Source organism: Schistocerca serialis, chromosome 5, assembly GCF_023864345.2.
Source record: "Schistocerca serialis cubense isolate TAMUIC-IGC-003099 chromosome 5, iqSchSeri2.2, whole genome shotgun sequence".
Taxonomy (NCBI): Eukaryota; Metazoa; Arthropoda; class Insecta; order Orthoptera; family Acrididae; genus Schistocerca; species Schistocerca serialis.
This window is the reverse complement of record NC_064642.1, coordinates 793426821-793442807: the sequence shown is the minus strand read 5'-3', so window position 1 is coordinate 793442807 and position 15987 is coordinate 793426821. Positions and strand designations below refer to the sequence as shown.

The 15987-nt window shown below is 41.2% G+C and overlaps 1 protein-coding gene across 1 annotated transcript in view; it reads left to right on the top strand.

Annotated features, from left to right (window-relative positions):
• The window catches only part of LOC126482224 (zinc finger protein on ecdysone puffs-like), a 157439-nt gene that overhangs the window by 12598 nt on the left and 128854 nt on the right, over positions 1-15987 (top strand). The window contains exon 2 of the mRNA XM_050106203.1: positions 12149-12301. Within this exon, the coding sequence (XP_049962160.1) occupies positions 12149-12301 (153 nt within the window). The remainder of the gene's footprint in view (positions 1-12148; positions 12302-15987) is intronic.

The window sequence follows — 15987 nt, the reverse complement described above, 5'->3', positions numbered from 1 at the left end:
AAGCAATTCCGCACAGATGGTTCTCCTTTGCTCTTTATGGTGTTCAGTTAGACAACGAGGGACCCAGCGGGAACAAACCTTTGAATATCCCAACTGGTGAACAATTGTGACAGCACTACCAACAGAGATGTCAAGTTGAGCACTGAGTTGTTTGATGGTGATCCGTCAATCATCTCGAACGAGTGTGTTCGCATGCTCCGCCATTGCAGGAGATCAGACAGTCTTGCTTGACCTTGCAGCGATGATGACACATGCTTTGCCCAACGACTCACCATGCTTTTGTCCACTGCCAGATCACCGTAGACATTCTGCAAGCGCCTATGAATATCTGAGATGCCCTGGTTTTCCGCCAAAAGAAACTCGATCACTGCCCGTTGTTTGCAACGCACATCCGTTACAGACGCCATTTTAACAGCTCCGTACAGCGCTGCCACCTGTCGGAAGCCAATGAAACTATACGAGACGAAGCGGGAATGTTTGAAAATATTCCACAAGAAATTTCCGGTTTTTTCAACCAAAATTGGCCGAGAAAAAAAATGTGTTGCATTACTTATTGAACTGCCCTCGTACATTCTCCACCATCGACTACCTATTGTTGTGCCCTGAAATGCCACTAACATCACGTACCCCATCAAAGACAGGGCTGCCTGTGAAACCGCTCATGTGTTCTACAAGCTGAGCTGCAACCACTGTGCTGCATTCTATGTAGGCATACAAACAACAAGCTGTCTGTCCACGTGAATGGCCACAAACAAACTGTGGCCAGAAAACAAGGGGACCACCCAAACATGACATCCTTCATTTCAGTGACTGCTTCACAGCCTGTGCCACATGAATCCTTCTCACAAACACCAGCTTTTCTGAATTGTGCAGGTGAGAACTTTCCCTGCAAAACATCCTACATTCCTGTAACTCTCCTGGTCTCAACCTTCGTTAGTTGCTGTCTTCATCCATCCTCAGCCCCTTTCCTGTTCCCATTCCACCACTACATAGCCACCATTCCACCGTCACACTGTCCTTTTACATCTCTCCGTTTCCGCTACCCCCCCCCCCCCCCCCCCTCCCTGCCCCCCTGCCCCCGTGTGCGCGCGCGCGCGCACACACACACACACACACACACACACACACACACACACACACAAAATCTCCCCTGCCCTGTGTCTAACCTGCAGCACTCCACTGTCTACCATCCCTACCCTCTCCCCTCCCCCCCACCCCACCCCACCTCCCCTTACCCCCATCGTCACTCCCATCATGCACTGGTGCTGCTGATCACAGTGTGGTTTCAGTTGCCTGTGACTGCAGCTGTGTGTGTGTGTTTGTGTGTGTGTGTGTGTGTGTGTGTGTGTGTGTGTGTGTGTGTGTGGTCTATTATTGATGAAGGCCTCACTGCCCAAAACCTTTATTTGTGACTGTCGTTTTGTTGTGCCTATCTGTGACTCAACATCTCTGCTATATGGTGAGTGGCTACTTTCCTTTTCATAATATTGTTACAGTCCATCCCGATGGTTTGATGGTTACAGTCATGTGTGCAGGGAAATGTTAAATGATATTATGGCTATTGTGAGATATGTGAAACAATGTGATGAAAGACAGTGTACGTGATAAATATGAAAAGGGTGTTCTGTAAACAAGACTGCTATTAATAAAGACAGAAACGAAAGAAAAACTGGGATACAAAGAGAAGCGCTATAGTGTTCTCTATTTTATTAGTAACATTATAAAAGTTTGAGCAGGTCCAAAGGACTTTAAATGTAAATAATGTTATTAAAATTAGTCGATTAAGATGGTTTATATGTCATCTTTTGTCTCAATGGGGGTGTATGAAGTGTGACGTGACATTTTTATGAAGTAACATGTCCCACTTCCAGGCTTCCACGATGATGATAGATGTTTGTGACATTTAGTAGTAAGTAACTGTTGGGACATCCCACTATGGGAGATATTGTCACAGATGGGAGATCATCTTCAATGCATCACATATACAAGGCAAGATGGTGAGTGAGCATCTCCACCTGCTGTGTGAGGCTGCTTGTTCTGTGGTATCTTGGTTTGAAGGCGTTTAGAAGACAAGGCGAAAAATGAAAAAAAAAAAGATCATGACTATGACAGACACCATGACAAATGACTTTCAAACTGGCTTGTGTAGAGAATACATGTTGTCTTGATCATGTCCAAACTACATCATTTTGCTCTGTCAACCCACATTTTATACAATATTGTATAGTGAGACACAGTATTGTGTTTTGTAAGAGAAAGTGTTGATACAGAAAGTTTAAAGTTCAGCCATTTATACCATTCAAGTAGCTTGGAAGACAATTAGTACCTTCTTTCAGCACCCATCCACATAAAAGGAGACAAAGTCCTGTGAAGACTGCTGCAACATAATTATGTTGAACTGCATAGCATGGACACCTCAGTAAACATAAAAAACAATGGCTGAGAGAAAATTTTTGAAGTAAATATACTGACATTGTACATAGGAGGGTTACAGATCGCACACAAAGTTTAATATTGATGGCATGCCACAAATCATCCGGGGTGCATTTCACGCAGAATATTGAAAGAAGTGCATTACTTGTTCTCAGATGTTGGGTGCAGATGGGAAGCATTTATGATGTGCTTAATGCACTTTTCGACAATCCTCCCTTATGGTGGTCAGACATGGTCAACTGGGACTTTCAGTAAGTCTGGCTTCATGTTGTCATACAGTCCAACATAGGGCCACTATCATATCTGAATGACCCACAAATCTGGATATTGCATGATTTGACCAGCCGGCTAAATGGAGACCCATTATGAGGCCCTTTTCAAACTCTGTCAGGAGCTGATAATGCTGCCTCAGAAGAGTATGTGGCATCTCCATGTCCTTCACTCATCATCTGGGCTATTTATCCTCCTATTAAACCATGTCATGCCTGGTGACAACAGTAAACACGAAAAATGCTAATACAGTCTCATGAACATTCTACCCGTCATAAAGAATTGCAACTGTGTAATCATTTACATACCAACACGTGATGCATGTGTGTGGTTACGTTGACATTTGACCATGTCTTCTGGGTGCTTCATTTTTCTTGTCAAGTGTCGTACATTGCAAAATAGATATTCCCTGACCTTCTTATTCAATTTTCCAACTTACCAATCATTACAATGCTGTAGGATAATAACAGTTCAACTCTCACCATCAGCATCTCCAGGCTGTGATGAGGACTATGTCATGGTGACAGTGGCAGAGCACAGCCACTAGTGATTTGTGGGCACTGTATCACAGAGTGGAAACCAATCCCATGGCCCTCCACTGTGATTAAAGTGTAGGTAGGCAACTATTCTAGTAGACAGACACCAGCTTCCACATGTGGGCATGCCTGTTGTATGCAATGTTGTACCTGGCCAGTTCAAACAGATAGCAATGTGTTGCTCCACTGGGCAGCACCTAGTTATATGGAAACAAGTAACTTACTGTGTGTCAATGCACACACCAGTGTGTGTGAAGTTGTGGGATCAGAGGATATATGAAAGCATAGTTCACCAGGGCTGTCTAACAGGCCCTTGCACCATAAGGAAACAGTGCATTCCATACTTATGTGTTATTCTGGATGACTCTTTGTAGCCATATACAGTGTACAGAGTAGCCAAGCTAGGCAATAGGCATCAGGAAGATATGGAGTTAATAAAAATACATATTTAACACACAAGAGGTGGTTTATTTAGAGAGGGATATACGAGCCCTACTTCTGTGGTGCCATATTAAAGGCTTCAGTTTCTTGGATGTCTGGATTTAAGAAATGTCCTTTATTGATCGTGGGCACGAACACAGTGAATAAGCAGCCTCTCAAGTCCACTATAGGTAAATGTCATCATTTGATCAGAGGAAGCAGATAGGTGGCCTGTGTACTGTGACATCATCAGTGCTAACACTGTAGCACATGGGCCCCTACTTCACTGCCCTTGCCTGGGCAGAAGAATCAGAAGTTATGGAGACTGTTACAATTTTATTGGTAACAGTTATACATTGTACTACGTGCTTGACTTGAAAACTGCTTCACAGCCTGTGCCATCTGGATTTGTTCCACTAACACCACCTTTTCTGATCTGCTCAGATGGGCACCCTCCACAACATATCCTTTGTTGCCATAAGTTCCTGACCTCAACCTTTGCTAGCCCCTGTCCACCACCTGCTTCTGTCCCCTTCCTCACTCCCACTTCAGTCTCACTCACACCATCTTCCCCCTTCCCCCACCTCCTCCAGGGCACCTGCATAGTCTTTTTCCCTTTTTGTGCTTCTTTCCTTATAACCCTTTCACCTTCTCTACTTCTGTCTGTTCCCCCTTTACCCCCACAGCACAGCCTACTTATGCTGCAATTAGCAGCCCACTGTCCTGACCCCACCATGTCCATGCATTTTCCCATAGGCAGGACTACAGTGTTTACTGTACCCATACCCTGCTATCCCTCCCCCTCCCCCCACCCTAATAATCTTCTGTACCCACCCCTGTTGAGACTGTGGCTCACTGCAGTCACAGCTGGGCTTTAGTGACTCTCTCTCTCTCTCTCTCTCTCTCTCTCTCTCTCTCTCTGCCACTCAGTCTCTATGTGGTGACCAAAAGTCTGTTTCAATTTTTGTAACTCCATCTTGAACTTTCCATTGTTTGATAATCACCATAAATACAGATGCTGTGGAAGTTCCGAGACAAGATAGGCTGCGAGTTCGTGGAATTTTGCCAGAGGGTTGACTACTGTAGGGTGCCCCTAAATAGGTCACATGTGCACTACACATCAGAAGCTGCTACTCAGGTAGCTGTCTGTGTGTGAGGTGCTCACAATGTTTTTTTTTTTACTTTAGGCGACTCTCCATGCAATCCAGATAACAATGGCTGTAGGAAACCCAGAAGTTTCAGTGTAAGATCAAAAGGAATGTCTCCCACAGATGAGTATTAAAATCGTAATTGTGAACTGCCGAAGCATTTGCAACTAAGTGCTAGAGTTTGAAGCCCTCGTAAAAAGCAGTGAAGCTCACATAATACTAAGTACAGAAAGCTGGTTGAAATGTGAAATTGATACCAGTGAGATTTTTTGGGATAATATAAGTGTATATTGAAAGGATAGGCAAATGGAAAATGGAGGTGGTGTATTTGTTGCAGTGGACAAGAAACCCAAATCCACTGAGAAAGAAATTGAAGCTGCTTATGACATTTCTGGGCAAGACACAGTATCAAGGGTGGGCCTAAAATGATAATTGGATCCTTCTGCCACCCACCATACTCTTCTCCTGATGTGACCAAAAGCTTTACAGAAACCCTCAGTTCACTTACACATAGGTTCCCCATTCATATTGTAGTCATTGGTGGAGACTTTAATCACCAACAAATAATTCATAAAATTACAGTTTTGTTAGTGGGGGGCATGATACAATGTCCTGTGAAACCCCAGTGAATGCCTTCTCTGAAAACTATCTAGAACAGATAGTTAGGAAACCCACTCATGATGGAAATATATTGGATCTAATAGCAACAAATAGACCTGACCTCTTTGAGAATGTCCACACCAAAACTGGTATCAGTGATCATGACACAGTTGTGGCAACAGTGATTACCAAAGTACAAAGGACATCTAAAACTAGATATATATATGAGTAATTTTAAACTTTCATCAAAAGGCAGCAGCATGTAGAGGAACTATGGTTCAAGTTTAAAAGAGTAGTTGACCACACTCTGGATGGAAATGTACTCAGTAAAACAGTTCATACTGGGAGGGAACCTCTGTGGTATACAGTCACTGTAAAGAAACTTATAAAGCAACAGAGCTAACTGCATAATAGGTGTAAATCAAAGTGTAGTGCTATAGGTAGAGAGATGCTGAATGAAATGTGTTTGGCTCTCAAGAGAGCAATGCGTGACTACTGTAGCAGGATATTGTCAAATGATATTTCACAAAATCCAAGGAAATTTTGGTCCTATATAAAGGCTGTTACTGGCACCAAAGTTAGTGCCCAATTCCTAGCAAATGAGATAGGAACTGAAATTAAGGGTAGTAAAGCAAAAGCTGAAATCCTTAACTTACCATCTTCAAATGTTCCTTTACAAAGGAAAATCCAGGAGAATTGCCCCAATTTAACCTTCATACCACTGAAAAGATGAGTGAAATAAGTGTTAGTGTCAGTGATGTTGAGAAACAGCTGAAATCACTGAAACTGAACAAAGATCCAGGCTCTGATGGAATTCCTGTCAAATTCTGTATTGAATTTTCAGCTGAGTTAGCCCCTCTACTAACTATGATCTGTCATAGATCTCTCAAAGAAAAAACCTTGCCCAGTTCTAGGAAAAAGGCACAAATCATCCCTGTCTATAAGAAGGGTGGTAGAAGTGATCCACAAAACTACTGTCCAATATCCTTGTTACTGATTTGTCATAGAATCGTAGAACAAATTCTGAGTTCAAACATAATGAGGTATCTTCAACAGAATGACCTATTCAATGCCAACCAGCATGGATTTCCGAAACATTGATAATGTGAAACCCAACTTACACTTTTCTCACATGACATAAGGAAAACTTTGGATCAAGCCAAGCAAGGAGATTCAGTGTTTATTGATTTCCAAAAAGCATTTGACTCAGTACCACACCTTTACTGATTGTCAAAAGTGCTATCATATTGGGTATGAAGTGAAATTTGTTACTGGATGGAGGACTCTTTGGTAGGGAGGATACAGCATGTTATCTTGGGGGGGAGAGTCATTGTCAGATGTATAAGTAACTTCAGGTGTGCCCCAGGGAAGTATGTTTGGACCCTTGCTGCTCGTGTTGTATATTAATGACCTTCCACATAATATTAATACACACATCAAAAAAAGTTTTGCATCACCCCAGTTCCCAGAACTCAGAAATCCTGCAGGTAGACATTGACTGTGGGTACTGTATCGCAGACAGTCACTTTGACTGTTCAGAGATGTCACTAAACCCACCCAAAGATGCAAACAACCTAACATGAGCAGTGCCTATTAGATGGAGGTGGTCCAATAGTCAGTCAGTTCCAGACATTCCAACAGAAAGGAGGTACATGGCTCGTGTTGTCTGTAGTTCAACCATGCCTAGACAGTCAATACTGCAGTTCGATCGCGTCCGCATTGTAACCTTGTGCCAGGAAGGGCTCTCAACCAGGGAAGTGACCAGGCGTCTCGGAGTGAACCAAAGTGATGTTGTTCGGACATGGAGGAGATACAGTGAGACAGGAACTGTCGATGATATGCCTCGCTCAGGTCGCCTAAGGGCTACTACTGCAGTGGATGACTGCTACCTACTGATTATGGCTCGGAGGAACCCTGACAGAAATGCCATGATGTTGAATAATGCTTTTTGTGCAGCCACAGGACATTGTGTTATGACTCAAACTGTGCGCAATAGGCTGCTTGATGTGCTGTTTCACTCCCGACGTCCGTGGCGAGGTCCATTTTTGCAACCACGACACCCTGCACCGTGGTACATATGAGCCCAACAAAATGCCGAATGCACTGCTCAGGATTGGCATCACGTTCTCTTCACCGATTAGTGTCTCATATGCTTTCAACCAGACAATTGTTGGGGACGTGTTTGGAGGCAACCCAGTCAGGCTGAACGCCTTAGACACACTGTCCAGTGAGTGCAGCAAGGTGGAAGTTCCCTGCTGTTTTGGGGTGGCATTATGTGGGGCCGACATACACCAGTAGTGGTCAGGCATATCTTGTGAATGACTTCCTTCACGATAACAACATCGCTCGACTAGAGTGGCCAGCATGTTCTCCAGACATGAACCCTATCGAACATGCCTGGGATATATTGAAAAGTGAGGGATCTATGCCGAATCTTTGTTGAGCAGTGGGACAGTCTGGACCAACAATGCCTTGATGAACTTGTGGATAGTATGCCATGACGAATTCAGTCATGCATCAATTCAAGATGATGATGATGATGATGATAATTGGTTTGTGGGGCACTCAACTGCGCAGTTATCAGTGCACGTACAAATTCCTAATCTTTGCTCAGCCCAATCTCCCAACTTTCACGAATGATGATGAAATGATGAGGACAACACAAACACCCAGTCATCTTGAGGCAGGTGTCAATGCAAGAGGACGTGCTACCAGGTAGTAGAGGTACCGGTACGGACCACCACCTCTGAAGGTCTTGCTGTATGGTGGTACAACATGCAATGTGTGGTTTTCAAGAGCAATAAAATGGGCGGAAATGATGTTTATGTTGATCTCTGCTCCAATTTTCTGTACAGGTTCTGGAACTCTCGGAACTGAGTTGATGTAAAACTTTTTTTGATGTGGGTAGTATTAGCAGACTTTCTGCAGATGATACAATTACCTATAATGAAGTACTATCTGAGCACAGCTGCATAAATATTCAGTCAGATCTTGATAAGAAATGTAAATTTTGCACTAAACAAAGCAATGAGTCACCGTTGGAATCAGCCAACTCGTACAAATACCTGGGTGTAACACTTCGTAAGGTTATGAAATGAGATGATCACATAGGTTCAGTTGTGGGTGAAGCAGGTGGTAGTCTTCAGTTAATTGGTAGAATACTTGGGAAGTGCAATCAGTCTGAAAAAGAGATTGCTTACAAATCACTTGTGCAACCAGTTCTAGGAATTGCTGAAGTCTGTGAAGCCGTACCAGATAGGACTAATAGGGGATATTGAACGTATACAGAGAAGGGCATCACGAATGGTTACAGATTTGTTTAATCCATAGGAGAGTGTATCACAGATCCTGAAGCAATGGAACTGGCAAACTGTTGAAGACAGATGTAAACCCTCCAGAGATAGTCTATGGACAAAGTTTCAAGAACCTATTTAATTGATAACTTTAGGGATATACTACAACCCCTTACATATCACTCATATAGGGATCATGAGGAAAAGATAGAATAATTACTGCATGCACAGAGGCATTCAGACAATCATTCTTTAAAAATAACTTCAGTAAAATGGAAACAACACACACATCTCCAAAAGAAGTAGCCTTTATCATAAAATCCTTAAATTTTAGGTATTCCAATGGGTATGATAACATATCAATGAAATTAATCAAAGAATGCTCATACAAGTTGAGTTCTGTCTTAAGTTATTTGTGTAATCAATCTCTATTCAGCGGAACATTTCCAGACTGGCTTCAATATGCTGAAGTTAAGCCTCTTTACAAGAAAGGAGATAAAGAGATACCATAAAACTATCGACCAGTTTCACTTTTGCTGGTTTTCTCAAAAATATTTGAAAATGTTGTGTTCAAGTGTCTCCTTAAGCATCTGACTGCAAATAATACATTGTCCAAGTCATAGTTTGTATTTCTTAAAGGTTCTGACATAGAGAAAGCTATTTACACTTACAGTGAGAATGTACTTAATCCATTACATAATAAATTACAGGCTACTGGCATTTTCTGTGACCTGTCAAAAGCCTTTGACTGTATGAGCCACAGCATTCTGTTAAGTAAAGTAGAATATTTGGTGTCACTGGCAGTGCTGCGAAATGTTACATTGCCAGATGCTAAGTTTGTTTTGTTTGCAGACGATACAAACATTGCAATAAGTAGCCAGTCATGTACAGATTTAGAAATAGCTGTTAATCAAATCTTCACTGACATTAATAAGTGGTTTAAAGCTGTTTCACCGTCATTAAACTTTGAGAAGACCCACTATATGCAGTTCAGAACCTGTAAGAGATTTCCTTCCAGCATGTGTGTAACATATGAAGACATGCAGATCGAAGACTTTGACAGTGTTAAATTTCTGGGATTACAACTCAGTAATAAATTCAGTTGGGAAGGGCATACCAGAGAATTGCTTAAGCACCTAAACAAGTCTATATTTGCCGTGAGAACGATGTTAGATGTAGGAGATATAAATATAAAAAACTTGCATTTTTTCTTGCTTTCATTCTATTATGTCATATGGGATCATATTCTGGGGCAACTCATCAAACTGAGCAAAAGTTTTTAGTGTGCAAAAGTGTGTGATAAGAATCATTTGTGGTGTAAATTCTAGAACATCATGTAGAAACCTGTTCATGGAACTTTGTATTCTAACCACTGTTTCTCAGTATTCTTCTTTTCTTCAGCCTTTGTCCCACTGCAACGTGGGGTCGGACTTGTTACTATGGATTTGGCAATGCTAGTATGAGAGGGTGGTCGGATGCTTTTCCATGTTGCCACCCGTACCCCTGGGACAGGATTAAGTGTGCCCCATCTGTATGCATCTAGTGTAAGCCATGAAAGAGTGCAAACGTTTTAAAATGTCTGTGAGTCTTGTAACAGAGGTGGGACGTAGGGATCAGCCCAGTATTGACCTAGTGGGATGTGGAAAACCGCCTAAAAACCACATCTATGCTGGCCGGCGCACCAGCCCTCATCGTTAATCCGTCAGGCGGATTCGATCCGGGGCCAGCGTGCCTACCTGACTCCAGGAAGCAGCGCTTTAGTGCTCTTGGCTAACCTGGCTGGTGCACTACTGCTTCTCAGTATATTTATTCCTCAATTAAATTTGTTGCAAGTAATACATCTCTATTTCCAATCAACAGCTCAATACATACTATCAGTACTAGAAATAAGAACAGTCTACATAAAGATATAAAATGACTTACCTTGGTCCAAAAAGGGGTCCAATATTCAGGAACACACATTTTCAATAAATTGCCAGCAACCATTAAAAACTTGGATTCAGATAAAGCACGGTTTAAACAGAGTTTGAAAGACTTTTTGATAGGCAACTCCTTCTACTCTATAGATGAATGCCTTAACAGAGACTGTTAAGCCAGCTTGAGTAAAACTATCTGTTACATTTCTGTTTTGACAGCACTTGGTCACAACAGTCAAGATTAGATATTTTGTGTATGATAAATTTATTAATAGTGCATAATAATGTTTCATTCTGACAGCTTGTTAATTCTGTAAATATTAGCTGTTCCCGTTTACCGCATTGCATTTAGCTATTTCGACAATCTCCTGACAAATGATCAAGGTAGTAAATGTTATATTCAGATGTTTTATGTTATATTTTCTGACATGTTCCACACCCATGAGAATCATCTCATTTTTTGGGTCTATGGAACGAAGACTGAATCTAATCCCACACTCCACATGTGAATGGAACAGGAAGAAACTTTAATATCTGATACAATGGGACTTACTCTCTGCCATGTGCCTCATGGTGGTTTGCAGAGTATAGATGTAGATGTAAATGTAGATGTAGAAGCAGGAATGAAACAGATAAAATATAGAAATAGATCAAATATCGTAAATATTTAAATGTTGAGAACAAGTGGTAAACTTGGTACAGAATGACGTCTTGTGTTTTAAAACAGAAAGATTAGGTGTTATGTGAATTTTGCAGTGAGTATAGTTAAAAATATTCATATTTCAGAACTGCCAAGATGTGCTGATGAAATAAATCTCTATTAACTGTCAGTGTTGGTCAAGAGATCATCATCAGTTACAGTAAAATTGGTTTAATTAGCTGGTATGGCATCATTCTTATTGTGGTGCCAAAAGTGAAATAAAAGAAGACTCCTGAGTCACTGAAATTGAAGTAAGTAGTAAAATACACAAATAAAGTCAACAGTAAAATGTGTTGGTATAATCAAATAGTCTCTTACATATTGATATTCTCAGGTTCTGTCTTTTTCACGGATGACAGGCTGTATACTGATCAGTATGCAGTTTTGTACAGAAACCAGTTGTATACTTGAATCAGATAATCATCACTATACAGATTGTACTGCACCCAGGAAGATTTAGTGGTAACATGAATATGACATTGTGTACAAAAGGTTATTTAACTATACCACTGAATTTTACTGTTGACTATATGCTTGCATTTTTCTATTTATGGCAGTTTCCATGAGGCATGGTGGTCTTTTATTTTTGATGCCACAGTAAGAACATTGTCATGCTTGCTGGCGTAAATAATTTTATGGTACCTGTTGATGATGACTGCTTTATTGAAACTGGTGTTTGATAAAATTTAGTTCATAATCTGCTACTAGTGGTTCTGAAGTATGACTTTTCTCAAATATTTAAGAGCAATGGGACACAATCTTCTTGAAATATAGAAGATGGTGTTTGTCTCAAAATGTTTATCGTACTACACTAAGGCTGTTTCCTTTTTAGCTGTTACGAGGAATGGAAATGATCAGAGTGCCAGCAGAAATTGGCAGTTAACACCACTTGAGGATGTACCATTAAACAGAAGTCTTACTCCTTTAAGTGGTATTACAAGAACGGTGTTAAATGCAAATGCAGAGAGAACACATAGTCATAAAGGTATGTATCATGGACAGTAAGTGAATATTTCTACCTTTGTATCCTGTAAAGCAGTGGTTCCCAACCTGGGTGTAGTTATCCCCTGAGGGCTAAAGTTCAATTTTCTGAGGGTTGAATACGAAAGGATTCATTCATGTTTCGCACACAAAACTAAATTATTATTAGCAGATGATTGCTGTTATCACTATTTTCTGAGACTATAATACTGGTTACCTAAGTTACCAATAATTACTTTTTTCTCCAAATACTAGCATTAACATGTGTAACAGTGTGGTGGTGCTTACAGCATGTGTAACAAATGAATAAACATCATTTTCGTAATGTAGTTCACCAACTACACACATCCTTTCTACCGTGCATCTTTGACAGTAAAACTGACATATGTACATCAGATATGCCTAAATATCTTGTGAAAATGCCTTCTCCAAGGTTTAAATAGTGTCAGCTGTAGGTCAGACATTGCTTCATTATTCACTTCACAATAACAAATGAACTAATTGACAGCACAACACAACAGTAAGTATTTAACAGCTACTACTCTGCTGTAGAGCCAACACAGTATTATTATTATTATCATCATTAATGGCAGTGTTCATAAACAAGGTATTGGCAGCCTAAAGTTTTCCAGTTTCCGCCACTCAAAAGTAGGGCATTAAGCAGTCAAGTGAAACAGTGGCCTATGTACTGTGAATGCACTTCAACTTGGTATACGGGGTGTCCTGTTTATCTTGACCACCCTAAATAACTGTTTGTCCAGATGCAAATTACAAAATGTTTCAAGCAAATGTTCTTTAGCCATCAGGGGGACAGCAATCAGATGATTACCTTCGTTGTAGCTTTATTTTTTTTACAAAGATATGAACAGCTGTATGACTCTTTTAAATGGCACCCTGTATTTTTCTCCCCCTCTCCTAAAGACCTACTCAAAAATGTATCACAGTGTACCATTCACTGAAGCACTTATTAATTACATAACACAATACTGATGTTGACGCTCCAGCGCTTAGTGCAGGTACTCAGGGTAATGGAACATGTCCACGCACTGACGTTGACAGAAGAAAAATGTAAACATAAGTAGAAGTCACACCCGTCATTCCGTCAACCATCATCAGTTGAAGAGTTATGTAGTTATGTGAGTAGAATGTACACCAATGAAATGAAGGTAGAAATGCTACTCATCTAGCAGGGAATGTAAGTTAACAGAACAGTAATTACAATACTGTTTTCTTATGTACGGGTACATTTAGTACAACAGTTTACTCCTTTTAAATACTGTTGTGTAGAGTAGGCCTACAGTAAAGGCTGTCCTTCCTACAAACTGCATCAACATAATGTTTCTTTCACTGTTGTTGTTGAAGGTAGGCGAAATGCTAAGCAGGCAGCGGAACTGTACAGAGAGCAATATCCTGATAAGAACCCACCTTTCCGAGGGACGTTTTCTCATGTTGTTACGACACTTCAGGAAGCGGGAAGTTTCAACACATGACAATGCAATTGTAGTAGCACTCGCACTGATGAAGCTACCGAAGTTACTGTTCTCGCTTCCGTTGCTATAAATCCATCCACATGTGAGCACACAACAGCTTGGACATGAGATTGGCATTCCTAAAACCAGTGTACATGGAATTCTTACATGTCACTGGTTCCATCCTTACCATGTCCACCTACACCAAGACTTGCATGGGAATGATTTCCAGAATTGTGTACAGTTCTATCAGTGTGCACAGCAGCAAATCCTCGCCAACCCAAACTTCTTCTCCAATGTTCTGTTAACTGATGACTGTTCCTTCTCAAACAAAGGTCAGGTAAATACAAGTAACATGCATTATTGGTCCAGTGACAACCAACAATGGCTTAGACAGGTGGAATATCAGTGTCAGTGGAAAGTTAACATCTGGTGTGGGATGCTTGGTACTACAATTATTGGCCTGCCAGATGGATTGGTCGAGGAGGAACAGTTACGTGGCCTGCTACGTCTCCTGATTTAAATCCTTCAGACTTTTTCTTTGGGGATGCATTGAAGACATTGTCTAGCACGATATTCCAACAACTCCAGAGGACATACAGGAACGTATCGTGGTTGCTTGTAATTTTCTTCAGCAGGCAACACTGGAAGCGGTACATAATTCATCCATTCAACGAGTGCACCAGTGTATCGGTGTCCAGGGTCACCACTTTGAGCATCTTTGAATGTTCTACTCCTGGGCAATGGTACAGGAGAGACAAAGTCAATTTTGTGTTATGTTTTTACTTGGTTTTCATTTGTTATCTACATCTACATCCATACTCCACAAGCTACCTGACGGTGTGTGGCGGAGGGTACCTGGAGTACCTCTATCAGTTCTCCCTTCTATTCCAGTCTCATATTGTTCGTGGAAAGAAAGATTGTCGGTATGCCTCTGTGTGGGCTCTAATCTCTCTGATTTTATCCTCATGGTCTCTTCGCGAGATATATATACTGCTTGACTCTTCGGTGAAGGTATGTTCTCGAAACTTTGACAAAAGCCCGTACTGAGCTACTGAGTGTCTCTCTTGCAGTCTTCCCCTGGAGTTTATCTATCATCTCCGTAATGGTTTCGCGATTACTAAATGATCCTGTAATGAAGCACGCTGCTCTCCGTTGGATCTTCTCTCTCTCTTCTATCAACCCTGTCTGGTACGGATCCCACACTGCTGAGCAGTATTCAAGCAGTGGGTGAACAAGTGTACTGTAACCTACTTCCTTTGTTTTTAGACTGCATTTCCTTAGGATTCTTCCAATGAATCTTAGTCTGACATCTGCTTTACCGACGATTAATTTTATATGGTCATTCCATTTTAAATCACTCCTAATGCCTACTCCGAGATAATTTATGGAATTAACTGCTTCCAGTTGCTGACCTGCTATATTGTAGCTAAATGATAAAGGATCTTTCTTTCTATGTATATGCAGCACATTACACTTGTCTACATTGAGATTCAATTGCCATTCGTTGCAGATCCTCCTGCATTTCAGTACAATTTTCCATTGTTACAACCTCTCAATATACTACAGCATCATCCGCAAAAAGCCTCAGTGAACTTCAGATGTTATCCACAAGGTCATTTATATATATTGTGAATAGCATCGGTCCTATGACACTCCCCTCCGGCACACCTGAAATCACTCTTACTTCGGAAGACTTCTCTCCACTGAGAATGACATGCTGCATTCTGTTTTCTAGGAACTCTTCAAATCCAATCACACAATAGGTCTGATAGTCCATATGCTCTTACTTTGTTCACTAAACAACCGTGGGGAACTGTATCAAACGCCTTGCAGAAGTCAATAAGCATGGCATCTACCTGGGAACCCGTGTCTATGGTCCTGTGAGTCTCTTGGACAAATAGCGCGAGCTGGGTTTCACAAAATTGTCTTTTTCAAAACCCTTGCTGATTCCTACAGAGTAGATTTCTAGTCTCCAGAAAAGTTTTTATACTCGAACATAATACGTGTTCTAAAATTCTACAACTGATCGACGTTAGAGATATAGGTCTATAGTTCAGCACATCTATTCGATGTCCCTTCTTAATAACGAGGATGTGCTGTGCCCTTTTCCAATCTTTTGGAACACTACGGTACACCGCTGCGAGAAGGGGGGCAAGTTCCTTCACGTACCCTGTGTAAAATCAAACTGGTATCCCATCAGTTCCAGTGGCCTTTCATC